Below are 22,657 nucleotides of genomic sequence, written 5' to 3'. Positions count from 1 at the left end.
CCAAGGCCCAATGTGTTGGGGGTTGTGAGGGATCTGGCGGGTCCTTGGGACTGGGAGCTCATGCTCTGGCTAGAGGGTCCCGGGTTCAAATCCCATCTCCATCATTACCTGCTGCATGGCCTTGAAAGAGCTCCTGCCCAGCACACCTGGGTTCCTCCTGTAGAATATGGGGGTGGTCTGTGCAGACACAGACTCCCCAGAGGAGATACAGATGACCCAGAAGGGCTGAGGCAAGGGGAATGGACAGCAGGCCCAAGTGGCCAGAGGACATGGGGAGTGAAGAGAGAAGGGAGTTGTATGGAGGACTGGGGGGGTGTGCGGGTGGAAGGGGGTGTCGAGAGCGGAGAGACGTGTGCTGACCCCCTGGCCGCTGCCCCACACATTTCTCAGGAGGGGGTGGAGACATGACACTAAGCACTGTGCTGTGTGTCACACCGGCTGTGTGACCTTGACCAGGTGCTGGCCCGTCTCTGTGGGACCTGCTTCTCAGGACTGTTAATCTGGGCTAAATGGGAAGCAACCTCCTCCTGTCTGAACAGGCTTCCAGCCTCTGCCCTGTCCTGACCAGCCTGTGGGCAGGGCAGCCAGACAGCACCGCAGTCAAGTCGCCAAGCTCCCCGGGCACGCAGCACTGAGAGGGACCCCCACCTCCAGGGCCCCTCTCACCTCTAACCTTGCACCTCACTCTCCTCTAGCCTGGCCCTGTGCTCCCAGGCCCCGCCCTGCTGTCCTGCCACCGGGTCCTCCGCGGAGCCCAGATGTGGCGCCACACACCTCCCTCCTGCCCGCCTGCCTGCTTTCTGCTGGGCCCCACTGCCTGGCGCAGGGCTCAGGATCCCTGTGGAAAGGACTCCCAGCACCCATGAGTCCTTCCCCCTCAAGGGGGAGAGTTCTGATGAGCATGCACACACGGCTGGCGCAGTAGGAAGGCACTTGTGAGCAGGCCGGGCACCAGAGCTGATCAGGCTGAGCACTTGCACTGAGGACAGGAGCCGCAGTGATCCTGGGGTCCCAGACATGCTGCAGACCATTTCCCCAGCAGGGTCAGCTCTCCTCAGACACAGGCCCAAAGCATGCTAGGATAGGAATCTAACTTACAGCTGTACCGGGTCATAACACATGAGGAGAGTTGGCCAAAAAGAAGGGAGAGGGCACTCGTGGTGACAAATAAAAATGGCAAGCAATAGATATATTGGAGTATATGAGGAAGCCATTTGGTATAAACCTAATTCGGCCTTTGTTTTTTCCAAAAGGGCCTGACTGTGGCTATTGAGCTCCCACTGTATATCTGCTTAGACATTTCCTATGGCCAGAACAAAGGCCCTTGAGATAAAGGTGCAACTTCCCCCTCCCCCCCACATTGGCATTTCCTTTCGGGATAAGCATCTTTCCTTAGGCTAGGAACTGATTGCTGCACTCACCTTTGACCACCCAGCTCACCTGCGACCACCCAGCTTTGAGACAGCAGACTGCCACTCTGCTGTGTTCACTGAGAGAGCAGACTTAGCTGCTATTTCCATCAATCGCTGTGCTGTGCCGACAGAGCAGTCTCGGGACTATTGTAAAAGGGACATTTCAATCATATGTGAAACGTCCTGTCTGGGGGTATATAACCACTCTGTGCACCCCACTTCTTCGGTGCCCTTTCTTCCTTCGGGAAGAAAGGCCCCAGGCCATGGTCCTCAGATTTCAGCTCGGAATAAACTCACCCAAATTTTCATTTATAGATTGGTTATGGATTATTTTCGTCGACAGTGGCAAAGGGGAGGGTGTGGCTTCAAACTTTAGGACATCTTGGGGCAACTGGAGGAGTCGGAAGGACTCAGCCAGGCCCCACTGCCAGGGACATCTGGTGAGTCCAGATCTAAGAACCCAGACCCCAGCATCGACTGGCACCGCAGCACAGGAACCCCCCCTTCCTTGGGAAGCCCCCGACCGCAGGAAGACAGCCCGCCCTCAACCCCATTTCGCAGATAACGGCACCTAGTCTCAGAGAGGCTAGGGCCCGGCGGGGAGTAGCCATCGGACGGTCCCTTCCAGCGGCCTCTTCTTATTCAAGAGGGCCAAGTAGCACGTGGGGACGCGGAAGTCTGGAGGGCTCTGGTGCCCCACCCTGGACCGGAGTCTCATGGACGCCCACATGAATGGCCAAGCTGGAATGGCCCAGCTGAGCAGATTGGGGGGCACGGCCACACCCCCATCTACTACAGTGCCAGCTCAGGCCGCCCCGAGGCGAGCGGCCCCATTCTTACACCTCATCTCCACGGGCCACCCTCAGCCACGGTGGGGACCGAGGCACAGCTCCAGAGGGGGCGGGGCGTGGGGAGGGGGCGGTGGGGCGCGAAGCCGGCGCGCGCGGGGCGGGGCGTGCCGGGCGGGGCGGGCCGGGCGCCTCCCCGCGCGAGGAAGTCCCGGCCCCGCGCTTTGGGGAAGTGCCGCCGAGGCGCCTGCGCACTGCGCCCCGCGCCCCCTCCCCGACCATCCGGCCGGACCTCGGAGCGCGCGGGCCGGCGGCAGCGCGAGCGGCTCGGGAGCGCGGCCGGTGAGTGCGCGCGCGGCGCCGAGGACGGCGGCCCTGCCTCTCCCCGCCCCGGGCCCCGGGGCCGCGCGGGCCGGGAGCTCCGGGAGTCGGCGCCGGGATCCGCACCCCGAGCACTCCCGCCGCGGGGTCCACGTGGACCCTGGGCCGCGGCAGGACTGGAGCCCGCCCCCCGCGCGTGGGGGAGGGGGCGCTGGAACAGAGTTCCCCTTTTTCTGCAGCGCAAAGCCTGGGGAAGTGATTGCTCAAAGGGGGGGCCGGAAGAACCCAGGTTTCCGCGTCTCCAAGCCTGGTGGGGAGGGGCCGAGGCAGGACACCCGGTCCGCCCCCGCCCCCACCCCTTTGGATCCGGCAGTGGCTCAGCCCTGCGAGTCGCATGGGAGGCGCTGCGCCCCCAGCCCCAGCCGATCGAGGGCTCTCGGCGCCGGCCTCCCTCTAGAACGCCGCAGGAGTTCCTCCTGCCGTCTGACTTGAGTCCCTGCTGCTGCAGTGCACGCCCCTTCGGCAGCCAGGGTGGGGCCCAGAGCGAACCTGGCCCCTTCCGCCCCCACCTGCCTTGGGGTCGCTGGTGAGTGGGAGCGCCACGGCGAGTTCCTTGAGGTAGGGGTGGGGGCACCGGAGCCTGGAGGAAGAAGCCCCTGAAGGAGACGGGCTCCTCCAGGCCAGACCCTCCCAGCGGAGAGAGGGAGAGAGAGAAGTGGGTCGCCTCACCATTGCGGAGGTGGGCTGGGGTGAGGGTCACCAGGGCTAGGAAGACCTGGTCTACCTTGGAGGACCCAGGCGGGGCTCCCTCAGCAGCCACATGGGGAGGGTGGGCAGCAGATAGGAAAGGAACTGAGTAGGATCACAAGGAGGGAATGGAGCCCCTCTGCCCACCCCCTCCTAAAGACGACAGCATTTTTTCTGGGATTGTCACATTTTCTTATTCTTTTTTTGGACTGGCGGGCTCGGGGACGTTCTTTTTCCTTCTGTGGAGCAGAGCAGCAGCCACTCCCGAGGGAGCCTGTGTCCCCAGAGGCCAAACTTGCTGCCTGTCCCGCCTCTCCCATCCCAGACTTGGGGCCCAAAGCCTGGAGGAGCTGTGGAAGGGGAGGGTGCACCCTCCCGGATGCCAGGATGAGGAGCAGGAGCCTTGGTTCAGCCTCTGTACTCCCTTGGAGAGAGCGGGTGCCCTGGGGGCACGGCTGGCCCCAGCTACCCTGAGGACGGTTCAGGGAGCCAGGTCCAGGGCCTGCAGCCAGGACAAAAGAGATTTGCCCTTTCTCTGCCCCAGACCCAGCCCCAACACCCAGCCCTGCACCCTCAGACAGGCTCCCTCCTCCAACTCTGGGCTTGGTTGGAGATGGCAGCTGAGGGGCGCAGTCTTCAGGGCGCTGGGGCTGAGGCCCTGCCCCCACGCAGTGGGTGGTGGTGCAGAGGAGGAAGGACAGATCTGCCTGGGGAAGTCACCCGTCTGGGGTACAGCTACCAGATCTCAGAGGTTGCCACACCCCTTCCTTTCCCTAGAAACTTGCCCCCTGAGGGAAGAGGTGCTCTGGGGCTGCTGCTTCCCCATCTGCTTGATTGACCCCAGTGTGAGGGTCCCCCATGATCTCAGAGGAGGCCAGGCAGGTGGTGAGAGGCCCACGCCCCAGAGGACCCTGCTCCTTGCCACTAGACTTGGCTCAGGGCAGGGTCCTCTGCTGCCCAGGCCCAGGAGGCGAGGTGCCCTGAGTGTGCCTGACTCGGGGCGTCTACTCTACATGCGCTCCCGGCCTCGCCCGTACCTGGCCAGAGCCCCAGGTGAGCTCTGCTTCCCTGCCCCAGGAGTGGCCTCCCCTGGAGTATCTGCCTTCTCCTCCTGTCCTCCAGACCCCAAGAGGCCAACTTGGACCAAACAGGGATTAAAAGGCCACAAGCTGAGGGATGGGGGGGCAGCAAGAACGATAATTAAATGAGGAAATAAAGTGAAAGCAATTCGTGAGCCTCCTGGCCGCCAGACGCGGGGCGGGCGCTCAGGAAGGTCCGCGTGGCCGAAGTGCAGGGTGCGCCCCGGGCCCTGAGGGCCTTACCTGGGCCCAGGTGGGCGCCGGAGGGGGCGGTGGCGGGGAGGCTTCAAAACCTCCCCCAGGGCGCCGACTAGCGCCGGCCTGCTGGACTCCGGGCCCTGCACGGGGGCACGCGGGGCCTGCTCGGCTCCGGCGTCGGCGACCCCGCGCGCCTCCGCCGCGGAGGGTGCCGCTCGGGCTCGAAAGGGCGCCCCGCTCAGGGTCCCCGCAGCGCCCACTCGGGAGCGGGACTCCCCCCGCCGCCCCGCTTCCCGACGGCGCGCCCGCCCTGCTGGGAGGCCTCGCGGCGCGCGCTGTGGTTTCCGCAGCCTGGCGTACAGTGGGGGAGGGAGGGACGCCGGGAGACCCCGGGGGTGGTGCCAGGGGCAGCGGCTGGGACCGAGGAGCCCTCTGTCCCTGGGAAGCTCGCGGCCCTCTTCACTCTGCGCTGCCCCACTTCCCGCACCCTCAGGAAGTCCTGCCCGAGTCCCATTCAAGTCGTCCATACTGCAGGCCTAGTTGGCTGCCCCAGTGATCGGGTCGGAGTCCTCTGGGGCCCACAGGCTGACCTGGACTCCCTGTGGGGAGCATCCCCCCAGCAGAAAACCTGCAGGACACCGGGATGGAGGGAACTGGGGGGTCTGAATGTCTGACCACCCCCCTATGCACCGACCTGATAGCCCCAGGTTCTTGGGGCCCCCAGCCCCCTTGGGAGGGGCTAGGAGCCGAAAACCAAGAAAGAGGAACCCAGGCTTCCGGCTTCCCAGGGAGGAGTAGATAGGGGTGTCCCGGAACCTCCTGTGGGGATCTTGTCTGGGGCCCCCTCCTCATTGAGCCCTGCCCCTTCACAGCCCTGGTGCAAGCTGGGCTGGCTTAGGAGCTGGACAGAGGAGTCTGGAGGTGGAAGGCAGAGGAACAGGCCCCCAGGGCTCCGAGAAGGAGGGAGAGACTCTGACGACCCCTCCCAGGGGGCAGTCAGGGTCTGGGGTCTCAGGGCTCAGTGCGAACCTCACCTTCTCTTCTCAGACTCTCAGGCTGTGGTGAGGGTCCCAGAGCCAGCACCACGGAGCCCGGGTGACCTGGTCCACCCACCCATGCCCACCCCGCATGAGGCTGAGAAGCAGGTGCGCCGCCTCCACCCCGCCTCTGCCGCCCTGGGGGCGCCGGGGGGGGGGGGGGGGGGTGGGGGGGCGGTGATGACACCTGGGAGGCTGGAAGGGTCATTCTCCTGGGAGTGTGGCCGCCAGCGGGCAGGCAGTGGGTGAGAGGTGCTTGTGCCCGTGGGTTCTGGCCTGGAACCTGAGGTAGGCCCCGTCTTTCCCCAGCACACAGGGCCAGAGGAGGCAGACCAGCCCCCCTCAATGTCCAGTCATGAAGTGGCCCCCCCGGCTGCCGCCAGCCGCAACCCCTGCTGCCTGTGCTGGTGCTGCTGCTGCAGCTGCTCCTGGTACGTAGTGGGGAGGCAGCAGACCTGGGCCAGGGTCCCCTCCCCACACCCACAGGTGGCTTCTGAAGTGTCACCTGCAGGCAGGACACACCTGCCACCCACAGCACTTGTCCAAGGGCACAGGTGGCTTTTGTGCCTGGTGTGCCCAAGAGTGTGTCCATGTGCAGGCACCTGGCTACTCTTCTGTGCATGTGTGTGTGTGTGCATGCACATGTGCATGTATGCACACTCGTCCGTTTACTCAGCACCTGCTTACTGACACCTCTATGAGCTGGCCACGGCTAGCCCTGGGGACCTAGAGCAGAGCAAGACAGAAGCAGATCCTACTGACTGTGTCAGTGAGGGGGCATTGAGCAGAGAGCGGGCCAGGGGACAATGGGGACCACCCTCCAGAGCAGCGTGGGGTTGGGGGGGGCAGGCGTGGGCCTCCAGGTGGGAACAGATTTTTAGGCATGCAAGGAAGCTGTTGGAGTTTCCACGCCTTGCAGAGACCTGGCCCTATTCAGGCTCTGGGCCTTGGCTGTTGAGTGGCCAGCACTGTGGGGACCCAAAGTGGAGTCAGCTGACCAGTGAGCAACTGAGGCCTGAGCCCAGGCCCGAGACAGGAGCAGGTGGCCTGGGGGTCGAGGTGGGAGGCCCTGGATAGGTGGGACTCAGAGTTTGGCTGTGGGGCCGAGGGAGGGGGTTGGGGTCTGGCAGGCGGGGGTGGGGTGGGAACTCAGTTCTGTCAGATCGTTTGGGTTTGAGATGTCTATTCGCCGTCTTAGTGGCCTGGAGAAGGCCAGCTGCAGGTATGGACTTGGGAGCCAGCACTGAAGCGGTGCTGGGAGCCAAGGGAAGGAAGAGTCCCCTAGGGAGAGTCAGGTCAGACATGCGGGCCGGGGGCTTTCCCACTGCATCAGTCAGGGCCTCTGGGAGGAAGGGGGGGCCCATGAAGTCCCAAAAGCAAGAAGGCAGTAAAGGTCCCCAGGTCAAATGCTGCTGGCACGGCTCAGCCCGGGGGCGGTGGACAGCGGGCGCAGACGCTTTCCTAGGAGCTGCCCACCTCAGTGGGTTTACGGGTGTGCCGAGAGACCCTTGGCCTCCTGTTCATGCATATCAGGTTCACGGTGCTGGTGTCCTGTGTGCACACACCTGTTCGTGTGTGCTGGAGCACAGTGCCCCTTCCTCTCTGCCGTTAGGAATGAAGAGCGGCGGCGAGCATGGCGGGCCTCCCGGGAGAGCAAGCTGCAGCCCCTCCCCAGCTGTGAGGCGTGGTGAGTCTGGGCAGCGTGCGTGTGCGCGTGCCTGTGTGTCGGGGGGGTCTGGGCAGAGGGGACTGGAGCCTGACCCAGCCTGGCGGCAAATGTCCACAGCGCCACACCGAGCCCTGAGGAGGTGCGGAGCTGGGCGCAGTCCTTTGACAAGCTGATGCACAGCGCGGCAGGCCGCACCGTGTTCCGGGAGTTCCTGCGCACTGAGTACAGCGAGGAGAACATGCTCTTCTGGCTGGCCTGCGAGGAGCTCAAGGCCGAGGCTAACCAGCACGTGGTGGACGAGAAGGCGCGGCTCATCTACGAGGACTACGTGTCCATCCTGTCGCCCAAGGAGGTGCGCCACACGGGGACGGTGGGGGTGGGGGCGCCTCCTGGGCCTGACCATGGCACCCTGTCCTGCAGGTGAGCCTGGACTCCCGCGTACGAGAGGGCATCAACAAGAAGATGCAGGAGCCGTCTGCACATACGTTCGACGACGCACAGCTGCAGATTTACACACTCATGCACCGGGACTCGTACCCCCGCTTCCTCAGCTCCCCCACCTACCGTGCCCTGCTGCTCCGGGGGGGCTCCCAGTCCTCCAACGAGGCCTAGGCCGCCTGCCGAGGCAGCACCGACACACAACCCCTCCCAAGGGCAGAGACTCAGCTTGCCTTCGCAAGTGTGTGTGTGTCAGCTAGTGTTGACACATGTGTGGGGCCAGGACGGCTGGGGGCAGTCCCAGGCAGGAGCTGCAGGTGCAGCGTCGGCCAGAAGCTCCTCCTGCCCAGGAGACCCAGCGCCCCAAGGTCTTGTTAAGAGGCAAGCGTGAGGGCCCCTCCTGCCCTGGCCCCCCGCCAGCCAGCTGTGTGCCCACGGCGAGAAGGACCCTCCCAGGGGTGCCTGGGACTCAGCAGCCTGGCTTGGGCCCCCTCCCTGGCAGCCCTGCTGGAGAACGGAGCCTGTGCACCATCTGCTCTTGTGGTGGAGGAGCCCTCCCAGCTTGAGCTGTCCGCACCTGGAATCAGACCCAGGACCTCAGAGCCAGGCTCAAGGCAACAGGACCCGGTTTCTCTTTTACACACATTCATTAACTTGAAACCTGGAAACATGTCCTCACTGTGTTTTATCAAAAAGAAAGTTTTCATATTTATCTCCATTCCTCCTCCCCCAGAATAGGATGTCATCTTATTGAAGGGGTTTTTTTTTTTGCTGAGGAACATAGTCCCTGAGCTAACATCTGTGCCAACCTTTCTCTATTTTGTATGTGGGATGCCACCAAACCGTGGCTTGACGAGCAGTGTGTAGGTCCGTGCCTAGGATCTGGGCCCATAAACCCCAGGCTGCCAAAGCAGAGTGCATGAACTTAACCACACCACCAGGCTGGCCCCTATTGAAGCTATTTTTAAAGCAAAAGTCTCTCTTTCCGTGTTTGGAGGGAGATTAAGCGGGTGAAGACTTGGCCCAGGCCCAGGGCAGGGGGACAGCCAGCTCTGTGAGGGAATTTGGCCTCTGTGTGCTCTGCCCACCTCCACCCGACTCAGAGCAACAGCCCAGCAGGCAGCTGTGCCCAGCCCCACCCTGGCGAGGGCCCCGTGACCTGGGTCCCAGGGGCAGGGACCCTGGCATGTATCAAAGGTCACCCCCAGAGACTGGCCAGCGGGGCCAGGACCCTGCTGGGGCTGACCCCCCCTGAGCGTTCCTGGGGGCCAGGCAGTGTCACCACTGACTTGCAGGCCCATGAGGCATGTGACCGCACTCTGTTCCCTCGAAGGTGAAACGATTCACAGCTCCTGCCAGCCCTGGGTCCTGAGACTCCGGTCTGGGCCCCATGAGCAGAGGCAGGGCCAGGACGAGCCATCTTGAAGGGCCACAGGCAGGCACGTAAGCCCCGGTCCCTGAGCTGCGGTGCCTGGGGACGGTTCCCTACGTGCCCCAGGCCCCTCCCACCCAGGTGCCTGTACAAACTTGCGCCGTGCACACTGAGCACTTGCCCCTCATTCGCGGACACACAGGCAGGGCCCACCCAGCGTCCTGGAGCCACACAAGCCCCTCAGGGCCAGCAGGCTCTTCACGCCAGGGCCAAACTCCAGTGTCCCTGAGATCAGGGAGGAGGGTTGTCCCCAGCGGTGGTAGGGGGTCAGACCAGACAGGGGCCGTTGGGGACCCAGCTTGCAGCCCAAGCCTGTGCACAGCCCACCAGGACCAAGAACCAGGAACCGCACAGTGGCAAAAAGAAACATTTAATAATTTGGGAGAAAGCTGTGCTGCAGGCAGGTGGGGGCAGGACGCACTGCTTCCGGGGAACCTGGGCCGGCTGAGGGTAGGTCTCCAGAGAAGCTGTCTATGGGGAGGGCCGCCAGCGCTGGCCACGGCCCAGGGCTGCAGGCACACGTGCATGAGGGCTCAGCAGAACTGCAAGAGACCAGGTGGGAGGGATGGCTGCACAGCCTGCGTGACCCCACAGGGCGAGAGGCTGGGCTGCTGTCTCCACCCACCACCTCTGAAGCTCTCAGGAGGCTGGCCTGTATGCCACTTCCCACCACGCAGACCCCACAGAGGCGGGAGACACTCGCCTCCAGAGAATGGAGCTGGGGTACCTTCCAGCGGTTTCCACACTCGTTGCAGACGACAAAGGTGGTCATGGGCTCATCAGAGCTGCGGGTCTGCACCTGTGGGGAGGGCCATACTGAGAAGGCCACAGCCACAGAGCAGGAGGCCCTGGGCAGCAGGTCTTCCCTGGAGTCATAACCCAGGGAGGCCACTGGTGGCCTCAGGCAGTGCTGGCCTCACAGCTGCTGAGCCACCACAGGTGACCTACACTGGAGGCTGCCCAGCAACCCCAACCTTCCAACTGCCCCAAGTGGTATCTTCTTACCAGGGCTCCCCAGCACTTCTGGGGGTCCACATCAGCATCCACCTCCACGCATGTGAGTGGAGTCCTGCGGCCATCACTACGCAGCACAGCACACCCACCCTCCTGCCAGCAGCAACACTCCTGGGGCCCCTCCACACCAGGCCAGTCCGTGACCCCCAACGTTAGTGCCTCAGAGCAAGAGGACCCACCACCCAAGACGCTGGGGCCAGGGGAGGGCCCGAAGGAGATCCAGTCAGGGACCAAGAGGCTCGGACCCCAACTCAGGCACTGCCACCCCACATGAGCCCAGGCATGCAGTGGACGCCGGCCCAGAGATGGGGCAGGTGTAGGTGCGTGTGCAGCCGAGGGTGCGGCCGGGAGCTGCGGGCAGCCGCACCTGTGTGTAGGTGCAGCTCTTCTTCCTGCACTTCCCACAGGTGAATAGGTCGGTCTGCGTGCCGCCCGTGCGGGCCATCTGGTGCTCACGGATAGCCTCCTTGGTCATGGCCTTGCGGATCTCCTTCAGCTCATCGCTGGCCATCTCCTGAGGCGAGGGGCTGTGGCTTAGCCTGCGCTCCTGGGGCAGCCTCCCCGCCACCCGGGGCTCACCTCCGACGTCATCACCGCGATCTGCTGGGGCGCGATGGCCCCACACAGCACGTTCCGCCGCAGCTCGGGGTTCTTGGCATCCTTGAGGTTGGAGATGCGGCTGCGCACACGATTCTTGTACTTCATGTCAGTGTTCCCCACATCCCGGAAGATGCGTGCACATGTTTAAGGACCCACCAGAGGCCAAGGCTGCTGCCCTCCACCCGCCCACCGGGCCCACCAGGGCCAGCGGAGGCCTCTTCTTGGGGCCCTGTTGGGGGTGCAGGCTGGGCTGGGAAGAGGAGCCCAGCAACACAGGGGTCAGTCTGCCCACCCAGGCCTGACAGGGAGCTGAGGGTCTGCCAGGAGGGGCCCCACTGGGCCCAATCCTAGCTGATACCCAGCTGCAGGCTCAAGGCCCTGGGGGCCAGGCACCACAGGCAGGCAGAGTCAGCCCTTCAGTGCGTCCAGGGAAGGTCCTCCTCGCCAAGAGGGGTGAGCCGCCAGACTGCCCGGCGAGCAGGCAGTGGCCACCAGGGGGAGCTTGGCCTGGCCAGCCTCAGGACTCCACCAGAAGCCCCAGCCTCCCAGCCCCCGCACAAAGGATATATTCCTCAATCTGGGCCGATAGGCGCTCGCAGTCTGCACCGATGGCCATGTGGTCATCTGCAAGAGGCAGCCCCAACTAGCCGCCCACTGGCTCCACCCACCACCTCTCGGCCTGGCCAGCACCGGCAGCCAGAGCCCCGACCCAGGCACTCTGGTGGACCCCAAGACCCCTGCCCCACCCAGGGTCAGCAGCAACGGGCTGGGGGAGGGCCGCCCCTGAGGGCCCAGTGGACTCAGGCCTCTACGGACAGGCAGGCCTAGGCCCCTGGGAACCCGGCGTGTGTCAGGACCCAGGACCCCAGCGGGCTGGGCGGCCGGCCGCAGCGCTCACGATCCGTCTGCAGGGCTGCGGCCAGCATCTCGCGGCACTTGGTGCGCACGGCGTCGCAGGTGACGGGCACCGGGGGAAACGTCGTGATCCTGGGGGTCGACGGCGTCCTAGGCAGCTCCGGCCTCTTGCGACTGGAGAGACAGGCCAGCTCAGGCCACATGCACCCCGTGAGACGCCAGTCCCCAGAAAGCCAGCATCACGACCACAATCCCTCCAAATCCCGTCTGCCCCCACTGACAGCGGCCACAGGGCCACACAACCAACACCAGCAGCAGCACAGGGAGAGGCAGAGGGCACTCGGGGCTGCCTGAGACCCAGTACCATGCCCCAGGTGGCCCCACCGGCCACAACTGCCTGGCTGCCTGCCAAGATGCATCCACCCAGCACACCTCACACCCGTGCCTTGCAGCCCCGTGACCCCAAGGAAGCAGCAGAGGCAGGCAGCTTCCTGGAGGACAAACTCCAGTGCAGGGGGGTGGATGAGCCCCAGGCCGGCTCGGCCACGCCGCAAGTCCAGAGCTCAGCCTCTCCAGCCCCGGCCACTGCTGCCCCACAGGTCAAGGGCAGAGCAGCCTCTCCCCATGACGCCCCATCTCCACAACCGCCCTCCCTGGAGCAGCAGGGGCAGCGCAGCCCGACGCCCTGAGCCCACACCACTGAGGCACCCGCGGGGGGCCAGGAGTGAGGGACGCCGGCCAGCGAGAAGCCAGGGCCATGACCCACAGGCCCTCTCAAGGTGCAGCAACTCCTTGCAGCCAGGCAGACAAGCCTTGCTCTCAAGCATCGAGAGGAGCTTCGGAAGGGGAGTGTCCAGCAAGAGGCCACCCAGCCAGGCACGGCTCCCCGGGGGGCCCTTCCAAGGAGCTAAAGGGCCTCAGCCCTGGGAGCACATGGAAATCAGCACCTTGCCCACCAAGCAAGGGGGCCGGGGGCGGGAGGGTGTACCCTGCCTTCCAGGGCGCTACCTGGGCTCCTTGGCTTCGCAGGCCTCTGTTGAGGATGTGGGCAGAGCCCCGCCCCTCCGCCGATCCCTGCCTTTGGCGTCTGAAGCATCTGCAGGTGCCAGGAGAGAGTTGGTGGCTGGCCGGGGGGTAAGCAGATCCAGAGGGCAGGGCCGGGCCAGGGAGGAGCGCATGGCACCATCAAGGCCCAGCCTCCCCAGGGGGCCAGCTGAGGCTCCCTGCCAACAACCAGGCCCTCTCCCACTGCCACTCTCCCCCACATGCCTGTGCTCAAGCAGGCAGCCTGGGGGCCTCTCTGGGTCCACCCCACCACCTGTCCTGCAGAGGGGCTGCCGTCCACCCAGAGGGCTCCCTGAGTATGGAAACCCCTCAGGGTGACGGCCTCTACAGGTGAAGTGTTTGGGCACCGCCCCCCCCCAGCCGGGCCTCGGGCACCACAGTGAGCCAAAGTCCACCGAGCGCATGCCCCACAGGGATCCAGAAACCCCAGCCCACGCTGGGGACCTTCCCCCAGGACGAGACATCCCACACACCACCAGAACAAACACACTTGTTCAGCACGTGGCCCCATGGCCACGTGGGACTGGAGAGAGGCCCAAGACAGGCGGCTTTATTTCCCAAGGGTTTGACAAAGCCCGGGAGAGCGGGGGGGGGCACAGTGTCTGGAGTGGGCATCTCTGCAGCCCCTTCCCTCTGAGTGGCGCTGGCTCCCCTTCCTCCTCCTCACCTCCTCCCAGCTCCTCCCCTGGGGCGGGAGGGCCCTGACCCCTGTCCCCTCCATGAGATCTCTCCAGCTCCACGGGGGTCCCTCTCGGGCTCTGCCCTCAATGCAGCCCTGCTCCTACCCTCAACTCTCCTCTCCTTGCTCTATGCGGAGCCACCTCCCGTGCCAGCCCACCCCACTCCCAGGGGGCCCTGGCTAGGGGAAAGCACTACCAGCACCCTACACAGTGCTGGCCAGCGATAGAGCCAGCACTTCTCGGGGTGCCCCTCGCCCCAGCACTCGGCCCATGCTGCCTGACCCGCACCCAGTAGCTTCTTCCAGGACTTGATGAGTGACTTGGCCAGGGCGATGACCTCTTCATCTGAGCTCTGCTTCCGCAGGGCATTGACGGACATGCCGACGCGAGTGGACTGCAAGGCAAGTGGCCTGGGATGGGGTGGCAGGCAGACCCTCCTCACAGACCCTGGGAGGCTCCCCACGGGGTAGGGGCTGGACCAGTGAGGGGAGGTGGACACCCTTCCCGAGGGCTCCTGTCCCCTTTGGCACTCAGGAGCCTCAGCCAGGAACAGGGCGGTCATCCTCGGACGCCCCCCCTGCCTCATGGGGCAGCAGGGAAAGGCAGGGTCGGTCTCCTCAGGAACAGGCGCCTGTGCCAACCAAGGCCCAGGGTGGGGCCAGGAAGCCCTGCCAGGTGCCAGGCACCATCCCAGGCAGGGGCATGCAGGGCCCTACCTGCAGCAGGTGCAGTGTGACGGGCATGGCCTTCAGCTCCCGCAGCAGGTCCAGGGCTCCCTCCTGGAAGGACAAGGGGGACTTTCACAAACGACCTCGAGAGCTCGGTGGATGATCCCACTCCTCCTACATGAGGATAGGGGACACGAGGCAATGACAATTGAGACACCCCCGAGGCCAGGCACCCAGGGAGGATGGGAACGTGAAGAGAAGTGGCTCTGCAGACACAGCCCCAGCGCTACAGGTCCCAGGGCACATGACAACGGGAAACACCTTCCAGGGCCAAAGCCCCTCCCCAGCAGGAGCACTGCGTCCAGGTGAAGGTATAGCCCCAGGAGTGCTCACTACCCCGTCTTGTCCTGTGTTCCTTGCCCAAGTGGGTGGGGCAGCCTCCCTCCCAAAGTGGCCCATCCATCAGCTGTGAGGGGCCAACCCAGGAACAGTCACTGCCCCCGCTGAGGCCAAACCCTCAGGCGCCTCCACCCCCATCACACCCACACCAGCATCTACAAGTCCCCCGGCCCCACCACCTCATCAGCCTCTCAGGCCGGCCACCACCTCTCGTCTGGAATATTCCAGCAGACCCCGCCTCTCCCTTCTCTGCCTTGCCCCTCACCCCTGCCCCACATCTCTTTTCTCAAAGCCTCCTCGCCTGAGGCCACGCACAAACACGCTGCATGTCTCTGCTCCAAGCACAGCTCCTGATGTTCTTCCAGCAAGCTAAGCTGCTTGCTCCAGAGCCTTTGCACCTGCTGCTCCCACTGCCAGGGACACACCTCTCAGAATGTCAACAAGCTTGTGCTCTCCCTCCCTCCAGAGCTTTGTTCAAATGACACCTTCTCAGCAAGGCCTCTCCTACTTAACACCCTCATTCTCCTCTCCTGCTTTCCTCCACAAATGCCTCATTTTTTCATGCACTGATATGTCTTCACATGTGCACGTCTCTCCCCTGACGTGAAGCCGGCAGATGCTCCCACCCAGCCACCTGAGGGTGAGCCTGACGTCCTGCAGCCCAGGCCACGGCAGGGTGGGCCCCTGCCCTCGCCAACTGTGTGGCACCTCTGTTCAGGCTGCAGCCCCCTCCTCACTGCCCCAGCAGGCCCTGCCTCTTGGGCTGTGCAGAGTCCAGCCCTGGGTGACCTCCTCAGAGGGGGCAGGTGGTCACCAGAGCCAGCGCACAGTGTTGGTCACTGGTCATCTTCCGAGACAGTGCCTGGGCTGCTGCGCAACACCAGCCTCCCGTGGGCTACGGACCAGAGAGGCATCAACACAATACTGACCTCCCAGTCATGGCCCCAACTCCCTGGCAGGGCCTTGCAGGCCCTGGGACCCGCCAGGAGCCCTGCTGGCTCCCGGCCCGCTCCACAGCACTCAAGGCCCCTAGCTCCCCTTCCTCTCCCCTGGGGTTCCAAGCACGCTGTGCTGCCACCTGGATAGCCCTCCCCAGTTCTACCCGGCCCCACCCAGCCCCCCAGGCGGCCTTTATCATTTGTTTTGTCTCCTTCAGGGGGAAGCAGCTCCTCTCTGGTCTTCTCTGGAAACAGCTCAAGTTCCCACACCCCTGCCTATGCTGCCCAGGCCTCCCAGGCGCATGGACAGAGTGTGGGTGGAGGGGTCGCTTGCTGGATGAAGGGATGAGTGGGAACTGGCCCCCTTCCTGGCTCAGGGTAGACCCGTCTCCAGAACCTGGGTCAACAGGGACCCAGAATCAACCCTGTTCAACCCAAAAAGCCACCCCCAAATCCCCAGTGCAGGCACACAGCCCAAGGGGGCGGCACAGGCATCAAGCCCATGACTCGGCCACCCCAGGAGCTCACAGGCAGGGAGTGAGAGCAGGTTGTGTTTATTGAGCCTCTCAGGGAGCCAGCTGGGACCCCTCCCCACCCCACAGAGGCAGGCACCACCCACCAAGGGGCTTCTGTGTGAGGGTACCAGGTGGCCAAGGTCTCAAAGCTGAGGGGGGCTGGGACTGCAACCCTGTCTGCCTGCCCTCTGAGAGCAGCAGCGCGGCCTCCTGCAGAGCCCGGGCACACGGGAGCACCACGGGTCAGGGGCTCCAGCGCCCAGCATCCCAGGCCAGGTGGGACCTCGAGGCTCTTTCCCAAGGGTCTCTACACGTCCTCCCACTCCAGCTGATGCTGGCTGAGTCCTGGCTGGGAAGGGAAGAATTTATTAGGGAAACCTGGTTCTTGTGGGGCGCAGACAGGAAAGGAACCGGGCCTCGCAAACAGAGAGGCCTCCGGCCTGTGAAGGGGGGAGGAGGGCCGCAGCCCCAGGCCGCGGGGTCGGGAGGCGCTGAGCTCCAGGGAAAGGGTCGGTCTCACTCTCCAAACTCCTGCCCCCGAGCAGGGCGCGGGGCCCCGGGTGGGCTCAGCGGGGCGGGCCGGGCCGGGCAGGCCGATACGAGAGGCTGCCCCGCGGCGTCCGCGAGGCCTGGAGGGGCGGGGCGGGGACAGGGGTTAGGGCACGGGGGACCGGGCGGGGGACCCCGGTCTGCGGGTCCGAGTCCAGGGCGGGCGGCCGCCGGGACAAGGTCCAGGCCGATCGTGGCCTCTGCCGAGGGCGCGGGGCGGGAGGGCAGGGGTCCCGACCCCCGGCGGGTCTCCCCGCGTCCGGGGGTGTCCGCCGGGCCGGGGTCTCGTCTTGCCCTCGGCTGATCTCCCGGCCCGACGGGCTCGGCGGCTCGGCGGGGGCTCGGCGGGACGGGGGTCCCGGGGTCCTGGCGGCCCGCGCCCCTCACCGCGCTCTTCTTGGTCACCATCTTGTCCAGCCTCCGGGCGATCCGAGCAATCTCCTCCTCCTTGCCCATCATGGCCTGGAGGGCAGCGCCCCCAGCCCGGCCTCCGCCTCCGGCCGGCACCCGGCCCGCCGCCTCCCGCACCCGCCGCAGACGACGCAGCCGGGCCGCGGGCTGGAGACCCTCGGTTCAAATCCCGGCCCCGCGGCTGCCGCGCTGCACCCTGGAACACGTAGTTCCCGCGCCCGCCCGCCTCGCGAGCACTCGTCCCGTCCGGACCACAACTCCCAGGAGACCCCGCGGCCGCGCATGGCTTTCTGGGAAGTGTAGTCCTGATGCAGGCCATCGCGGGAGGCCCAGGGGGCCGAAGGACTCGCGATCCCACAAGTCCCCGCGCGAGCGGGTTAGCCGGTGGAGGGCGCTGCGGCCGCGCGCGGCCGGGGCGCGTTCCCGCCGACCCCCGCGCCCCGGAGCGGCCCGGGGTCGCCCTCGAGCGCGACCTCTCTCTCCACCAGCCGCGAGCCCTTCTCTCCCGTTGCGCGGCTGCCCTGCCCTGCGCTCGGCTGGCGTCCGGCCGTGCGGCCCGAGGGCGGCCCGGAGGTGGCGGGGAGCAGCAGCCGGAGGCGGGGCTGGAGGCGGCCAGCGCCGGGTGAGGGAGGCGCCAGGGGACTTGCAGGGCTCCCCCGGCGAGGCCCCTGCCGCCACAGGCGGGCTCGGCCGTGCAAACTAGCCTTGACCGCTCTGTGCCTCAGTCTACCCGTCTGCGAAATGGGGATAGTGACGTCTGCCTCGCGGGGCAGCTGTCGGGACGGCACTGAGCAGGGCGGGGCCGTGCACGAGCAATGAGGTTGTCCTCGCGGCGGCGTCGCTGGGAAGGGCCCAGCCGGGCGGGAGGAGAGGGGAGGAGGAGAGGGGAGGGGCTGGCATCCGGCCTCAGTGGTGCGGATGCTGGTGGTTTGCTGGAGGGGCACAACCCTAGGGGAGGGTAGAGGCCAGGAGACCTATGTCTATAGGGTTGTGGGCCCCGCAGTCACTGAAATTCAGGCCACTTGTGACGCCAGGTGGCAAATGGGATGTCTAGATAACCTGGGCTGACCATGCTTGAGCCCTCACTGGCATTAATTAGATATGACTGAGCTTCCCAGCAACCAAGGTGAAAAGGGAAACATGGTGAGTTATGAGATTCCTTAGTAATCATAAGGAAAAAGCATGGAATTCTTGATAGGGAGCAAAGGTTTTCCAGGACAGAGGCCCTATGATGAGTGAACTCAGCACCTCCAGTTTCCAGACTCTGATTCTGCCCCTCACTGTAAGCTGGGGTCCATAGCTCTGAGCCCATGCAACCAAGCAAGTCTGTGGCCAGAATCCTGTGTTCTGAGCATGTGTGTGCAGCCTCTGAGGGTCCAGCTATGTCCGGGACACTGTGGAAGCTGGAGTCACACACCCTTCAACCCCCCTCTCTACAGTGACAGGCCAGAACAGGGAGCTGCCAGGGTCCTGTAAAAGAGGGACCTGCAGGAAGGCCAGAGAGCGCAACCTCAGAGATCCAGGCTGCGAGGGCTTCAGAGCTGGTCCCCACTGCCCACCCGGACCTCCCGACAGACAGGGGCAAGCTGATTCAAGGGCTTCTTGGACAGAACTCCCCCTTGGGCTGGAGACCTCCCAGTACCACTGGGGGTCCTGAGATGCTGGGCTCAGCTCTGGCTTCTGACAGAGGCTGGAGCCCAGGGGAGGGAACACAAACCCACACGGCCAGTATGGAGCAGGCCTTCCAGCCCGCACCCTCTGGAGCAGGCAGCTGTGTGTCCAAGGGACCTCAAAACAGCCTCCAGTCCCTAAGATTAGAGTCAGAAGACAGAGGACCAGGACAGGCTTGCAGGAGCCTCCCCGGGCTGTCAGGAAGGCTTTGTGCCAGATGCATGATTCGTCCACGGTGCCAACACAGCCCCTGGAGCAGGTGCTGTCGGGGAGCCTCGAGGCTGCCCCGTGTGATCTCCCGCAGGATGGATGAGCACAAAGTGCTGGGCAGGGCAGCAGGCATGCAGACACCCCAGAAGCCAGCCTGAGGACTCACCCCTACCCTGCCTGGCAGACCACCCCTCGCAAGGGAAGGCCTCCCACCACCCCCACAAGGGGCTCTGTGCAAGGGATGCCTCTGAGCGTTAGGCTGGGCTGCATGTTTTAAGCCACAAAGCTGTGCCAGCACAGTGGATCTCAAGCACGGCGAGGGAGCTGTTAAGAAGGAAGAGCCTTGGGGCCGGCCTGGTGGTGCAGCTGTTAAGTTCATGGCTCCACTTCGGTGGCCCAGGGTTCAGTGGTTCAGATCCCAGACACAGATGGGAGTCAGGGACCAGCCCCCTGTTGCAAAAGAAACTAGGTGGGAAGGAGTTGTCGTCTCCTTTCCATTGGTCTCTAACAGAAGCATTTCGTTACGAATGAAACAGGACCCACACCCCACAGCCGTGCTGCACCCACCACAGCACAGGCCAGAACCCCTTCACGCCACGCTGTCCTGCAACGCCCTGGCGCCCACCCCTTCTGGGAACTGCGGTAACAAAGAAGCACTTAGGTTTCTATGTCACACATTTCAGAAAATATTTTGACAACTGTGTTTCAGTGTAATTGGTTTCCTTTGTAACGTAGGTTCTACTCTCTGCACTGCCCCCTACGTGGCACCAAAGTAAGGACACGGAGAGGAGGAGCCCTGGCTGAGAAGCAGGGCCTTGCCCTGCCCAGCCAGAGTGGAAATCCCAGATCACTCACCTTGGGCCCTTTCTTCTCCATGAGAAGCCAGGTGGTCTCTACCTCGGGGCCTCCGGGGAGGGCCACAGGGACAGCTCTTAAAGAGCCTGGCTTGTCTCGGTGGATCTCGATTGAGGCCCACCAAGACTGCAGACAGAGGGAGACCAAGATGCAGTGGCTCCACAAGGACAATGGCCAGGAGGTGGGGGCCCTGCATGAGGAGGGCCAGCAGAGGGCCCAGCCCACGCGGCTGCAGCAGGGCGTCTGGCGAGCCCAGGGCAGGGCTGGTCAGGATGGGTGGTGGAAGAGGCAGGGAGCTTCTGAGCTGGGGAACCGGGGACCGCAGCCCTTCCCCCGTGATGGGAGCCCTGAATCCAGACACAGTCCAGTCCCGCATGGAGGCCACCACCACCTGGGGAGGGGCGTGGCCGCATGAGGGGTGAGCGGGGAGCCAGGAGCCCAGGTGGGTTGACCTGGTTGGTCGCCTGTGTGGCCCACAATAAGCAGTGACCTGTAGGTGGCAGGAGTGAGCCACAGACTGGACAGCCGGCCAGGCAGCAGCCAGCATGGGACTGTGGTTAGTCCTGGAGAGTGGCCCTCATATGTGGGGGCTGTAAGTGGGTCCCACCCCTCCATTGCTCCAGGGCTGAGGCCAGAGGAGCAATGACCAGCCCTGAAACTTCCAACTCCTCGCCTTAGAAGTCCCTAACCCTGGGGCCCCCGTGAGTTCACGACCCTGGAGCATCGCTCAGGACCTTGACCGCCTACCCCAGACCCTCCTTGAACTTCCTCCTCTGGGGAGCGTCCACCAGCAAGCTGCCTGGGCCCCTGGCCTCCTGTGCCTTCAGAAAGCTGCGCCCGGAGGGCGACATCAGAACCTGGGGTTCTCCTTTGGGGTGTTCGTGTGAACCTGGCTGTACCCCAACAGGGCGCTTGCCAGGGCTGGGTCCCTCCAGACTCACCCCAACCCCCCATAGGTGAAGAACTTCACTTCCTCTTTTATACGTCGGGTGTGCACCTGCACATGCGGCCCAGCCACCCAGGGGAAGCGTGAAGGTGTTTGCACGTGCGCACACCAGGCACCCCAAGGGCACTCAGACACTCAGAGCCGCCACGGACATCCAGAAGCATTTGTGTGCCCCGGACCGCTCAGCCAGGAGAACGAGGCCTGTGTGCCACCATCTGCCGTGCCCCCCACCGCAGACACCTGACAGGTGCTCAGTAAACACCTCAGGAAAGAGGAAGGAGCAAAGGCCTGCAGAGCGGGCAGGAGGGACCCACACGTTCAGCCTGCCACCCAGCGGGGACCCCACCTCCAGAGCTAGCCAGCTCGGAACTGACCTCCCTGCCACTCTGGGCGGAAGGCCTGTCACGGGGGCCCTCCTAGAGCCAGGGCCAGCCTCTCTCCAGGACCACAGCCCCTCCACCTCCCACTGGGACAGGCTCAGGCAGAGGAGCGGCTATGGAGGACAGAGGCTGGAGGGCCAGGTGGGCCTGACAAGGAGGCATGAAGTCAAGGGGGACAGGGGCTGGGTCTGGATGTGTGGCTGGAGGGGGGCCTCAGCAAGGAGCAGGGAAGGAGCCCTGGGGGCGGCGGGGGGGGCCCAGCACGCTCACCTTCCCAGACCCACCCCACCTGCCCTACTCCAGAAGGCCCTCCTGGACGCTCTGCCAGTCAATGGCCAAGGGGCCTCCTTCTGTTCCTGCAGGGAGAAGCCCTACTTCCGCCCCCCCGGGGGCTGACCCCGCAGCTCATCTGTAAAGGTGCATCTCCCCTGCAGAGTCGTCCACACTTGACCCCCTTATGGAGAGATGCATGGTCTGCCCTCAGGAGCCCCCCTCTCTGGGGAGCCCAGCCCTGTCCTGGGGGCTCTGAGGGGCCCAACGTGGCCCTGACAAGGGTCTGGGGACACCTGACACCGCCAGAGTCCACCTGCATGGGCTGGCTGCACCTCTGGCCCAGAGGCCTCCCCTGCCTGTCCTCAGCTGGGGAAACATCGGAAGCTCAGGCCATTTATTTTTTGATATGTGTCCCGTGCCCCCCACCCACCCAAAGTGGCCTTGACCCTATCGGGCCACACACGTGCACACTCTCCTCCTCTGGGGCAGGGGCCTTGGTGGGAAGGGCCTGCTGCCCAGCTCACAGGGAGCCCCTCACTCCCCATGGCTGTGGGGGCAGGGCTTCTGGGGCACCATCCCCTGCAGCCGGGAGGCAGCTCCCCACAGCCCAGACACCAAGCTGTCTCTGCACCCTATTCCATCAGACCCCCAGCCCACCGTGGGGCCGCGGGTCCCCGCCACAGGGGCTCTGCAGGGCGATGACCCCTGCCAACTCCATCGAAGCCTTCCTCAGAGCCTGGCCTCTGAGCTCAGGCAGCGCAGAGACCAGGGACCTAGATCCAGCAAGAGACCCAGCCCGTGCGCCAGTAGGCACCTGCGGCTGCCGTCTCTCTGGGCCTCAGTCTCCCTGTCTGCAGAACGGGAAGGGCCGCCTGCCCAGGGCAGCATCTCTGGAAAGTCCCCAGGCCCAGCTCCCTCCCCCGAGGCAGCACTGGGGGGAGGCAGGAGGCTTCCCCAGAGGCCCCAGCGGCCCTGAAGGCTGCGCCAGGCTCGCTCTAACAATGCGCTTCCCCCACACAATTCCCAGAAACAGAAACGCCGCCCTCTCTGCCCTGCCAGCCCGCCAGCCTGGCGGCCACTCCACCCTCCCCCTCCCCAGGGGTCCCTGAGGCAGTGCCTCCCAGGGGTCCAGCACACCGGCCCTGCCCTCCTGGAGAGGGATCAGGGAAACTCACGGAGGAGGCACACTGGGAGGTGACCTTGGCCAGGCCCCCCTCCAGGAGCAGATCACTGTCCTTCACTCCCAGTGGTAAGTCCATTCCTTCCTGCCCTGCACAGGCGCATCTCCACACAGCAACTGTGCCGAGGCTATGGAAAGCTAAGTCGGATCATGCCCCTCCTCTGCTCAAAACCCTCCCAGGTTGCCAAGTCTCCTTCAGAGAAAAAAGCAAGACCCTCCCAGGCCCCATACAGCTCCTCATCCCCATCCCTCTGCACTCCCTGTTCTCCCACCAGCATTCTTCCCTGCCTCAGGGCCTTTGCACATTCTGTTCCCTCTGCGTAGAAC

General features: G+C 64.7%; 2 protein-coding genes across 13 annotated transcripts; one reads left to right on the top strand and one right to left on the bottom strand.

The window, feature by feature from the left end:
- Positions 1-2,373: 2,373 nt before the first annotated feature.
- RGS19 (regulator of G protein signaling 19) lies at positions 2,374-8,664 on the top strand. 10 transcript variants are annotated; one of them, XM_070486331.1, is made up of 7 exons: positions 2,432-2,542; positions 2,761-3,107; positions 5,593-5,690; positions 5,892-6,013; positions 7,195-7,269; positions 7,369-7,603; positions 7,672-8,664. In XM_070486331.1, the coding sequence occupies exons 3-7, from the start codon at positions 5,661-5,663 to the stop codon at positions 7,861-7,863; spliced, it is 654 nt and encodes a 217-aa protein (XP_070342432.1). In that variant the 5' UTR covers positions 2,432-2,542; positions 2,761-3,107; positions 5,593-5,660; the 3' UTR covers positions 7,864-8,664. The 10 variants fall into 10 exon arrangements, with proteins under 10 accessions (XP_044604219.1, XP_044604220.1, XP_070342432.1 ...); XM_044748283.2 differs by lacking the exon at positions 2,432-2,542 and adding an exon at positions 4,230-4,321 and having other exon boundaries at positions 2,554-3,107; XM_070486330.1 differs by lacking the exon at positions 2,432-2,542 and adding an exon at positions 4,230-4,321 and having other exon boundaries at positions 2,884-3,260.
- Positions 8,665-9,472: 808 nt separating this feature from the next.
- Positions 9,473-22,446, bottom strand: TCEA2 (transcription elongation factor A2). Of its 3 annotated transcripts, none has more exons than XM_070486327.1 (10): positions 22,326-22,446; positions 14,052-14,114; positions 13,624-13,729; positions 12,599-12,686; positions 11,634-11,764; positions 11,303-11,359; positions 10,715-10,869; positions 10,503-10,649; positions 9,849-9,920; positions 9,473-9,663 (listed from the first exon to the last, which is right to left on the bottom strand). In XM_070486327.1, exons 1-10 carry the CDS (start codon positions 22,407-22,409, stop codon positions 9,655-9,657), a joined length of 912 nt encoding a protein of 303 aa, XP_070342428.1. In that variant the 5' UTR covers positions 22,410-22,446; the 3' UTR covers positions 9,473-9,654. The 3 variants fall into 3 exon arrangements, with proteins under 3 accessions (XP_070342428.1, XP_014704543.1, XP_070342429.1); XM_014849057.3 differs by lacking the exon at positions 22,326-22,446 and adding an exon at positions 16,792-17,063; XM_070486328.1 differs by lacking the exon at positions 22,326-22,446 and adding an exon at positions 14,718-14,812.
- Positions 22,447-22,657: the final 211 nt, after the last annotated feature.

This window comes from Equus asinus, chromosome 15 (genome assembly GCF_041296235.1).
Source record: "Equus asinus isolate D_3611 breed Donkey chromosome 15, EquAss-T2T_v2, whole genome shotgun sequence".
Classification (NCBI taxonomy): Eukaryota; Metazoa; Chordata; class Mammalia; order Perissodactyla; family Equidae; genus Equus; species Equus asinus.
This window is presented reverse-complemented; position numbering and strand designations above follow the sequence as displayed.

Coding starts and splice junctions, on each gene's coding strand:
- RGS19 (XM_044748283.2), top strand. CDS start 4,282: ATGCGCTCCCGGCCTCGCCCGTACCTGGCCAGAGCCCCAG. Junction 5,691..5,891: donor CGCATGAGGCTGAGAAGCAG/GTGCGCCGCCTC, acceptor GTCTTTCCCCAG/CACACAGGGCCAGAGGAGGC. Junction 7,604..7,671: donor CCATCCTGTCGCCCAAGGAG/GTGCGCCACACG, acceptor CCTGTCCTGCAG/GTGAGCCTGGACTCCCGCGT.
- TCEA2 (XM_070486327.1), bottom strand. CDS start 22,409: ATGGACTTACCACTGGGAGTGAAGGACAGTGATCTGCTCCTGGAGGGG. Junction 11,765..12,598: donor TGCGAAGCCAAGGAGCCCAG/GTAGCGCCCTGG, acceptor CTGTCTCTCCAG/TCGCAAGAGGCCGGAGCTGC. Junction 10,870..11,302: donor ATCGGCCCAGATTGAGGAAT/ATATCCTTTGTG, acceptor AAACATGTGCAC/GCATCTTCCGGGATGTGGGG.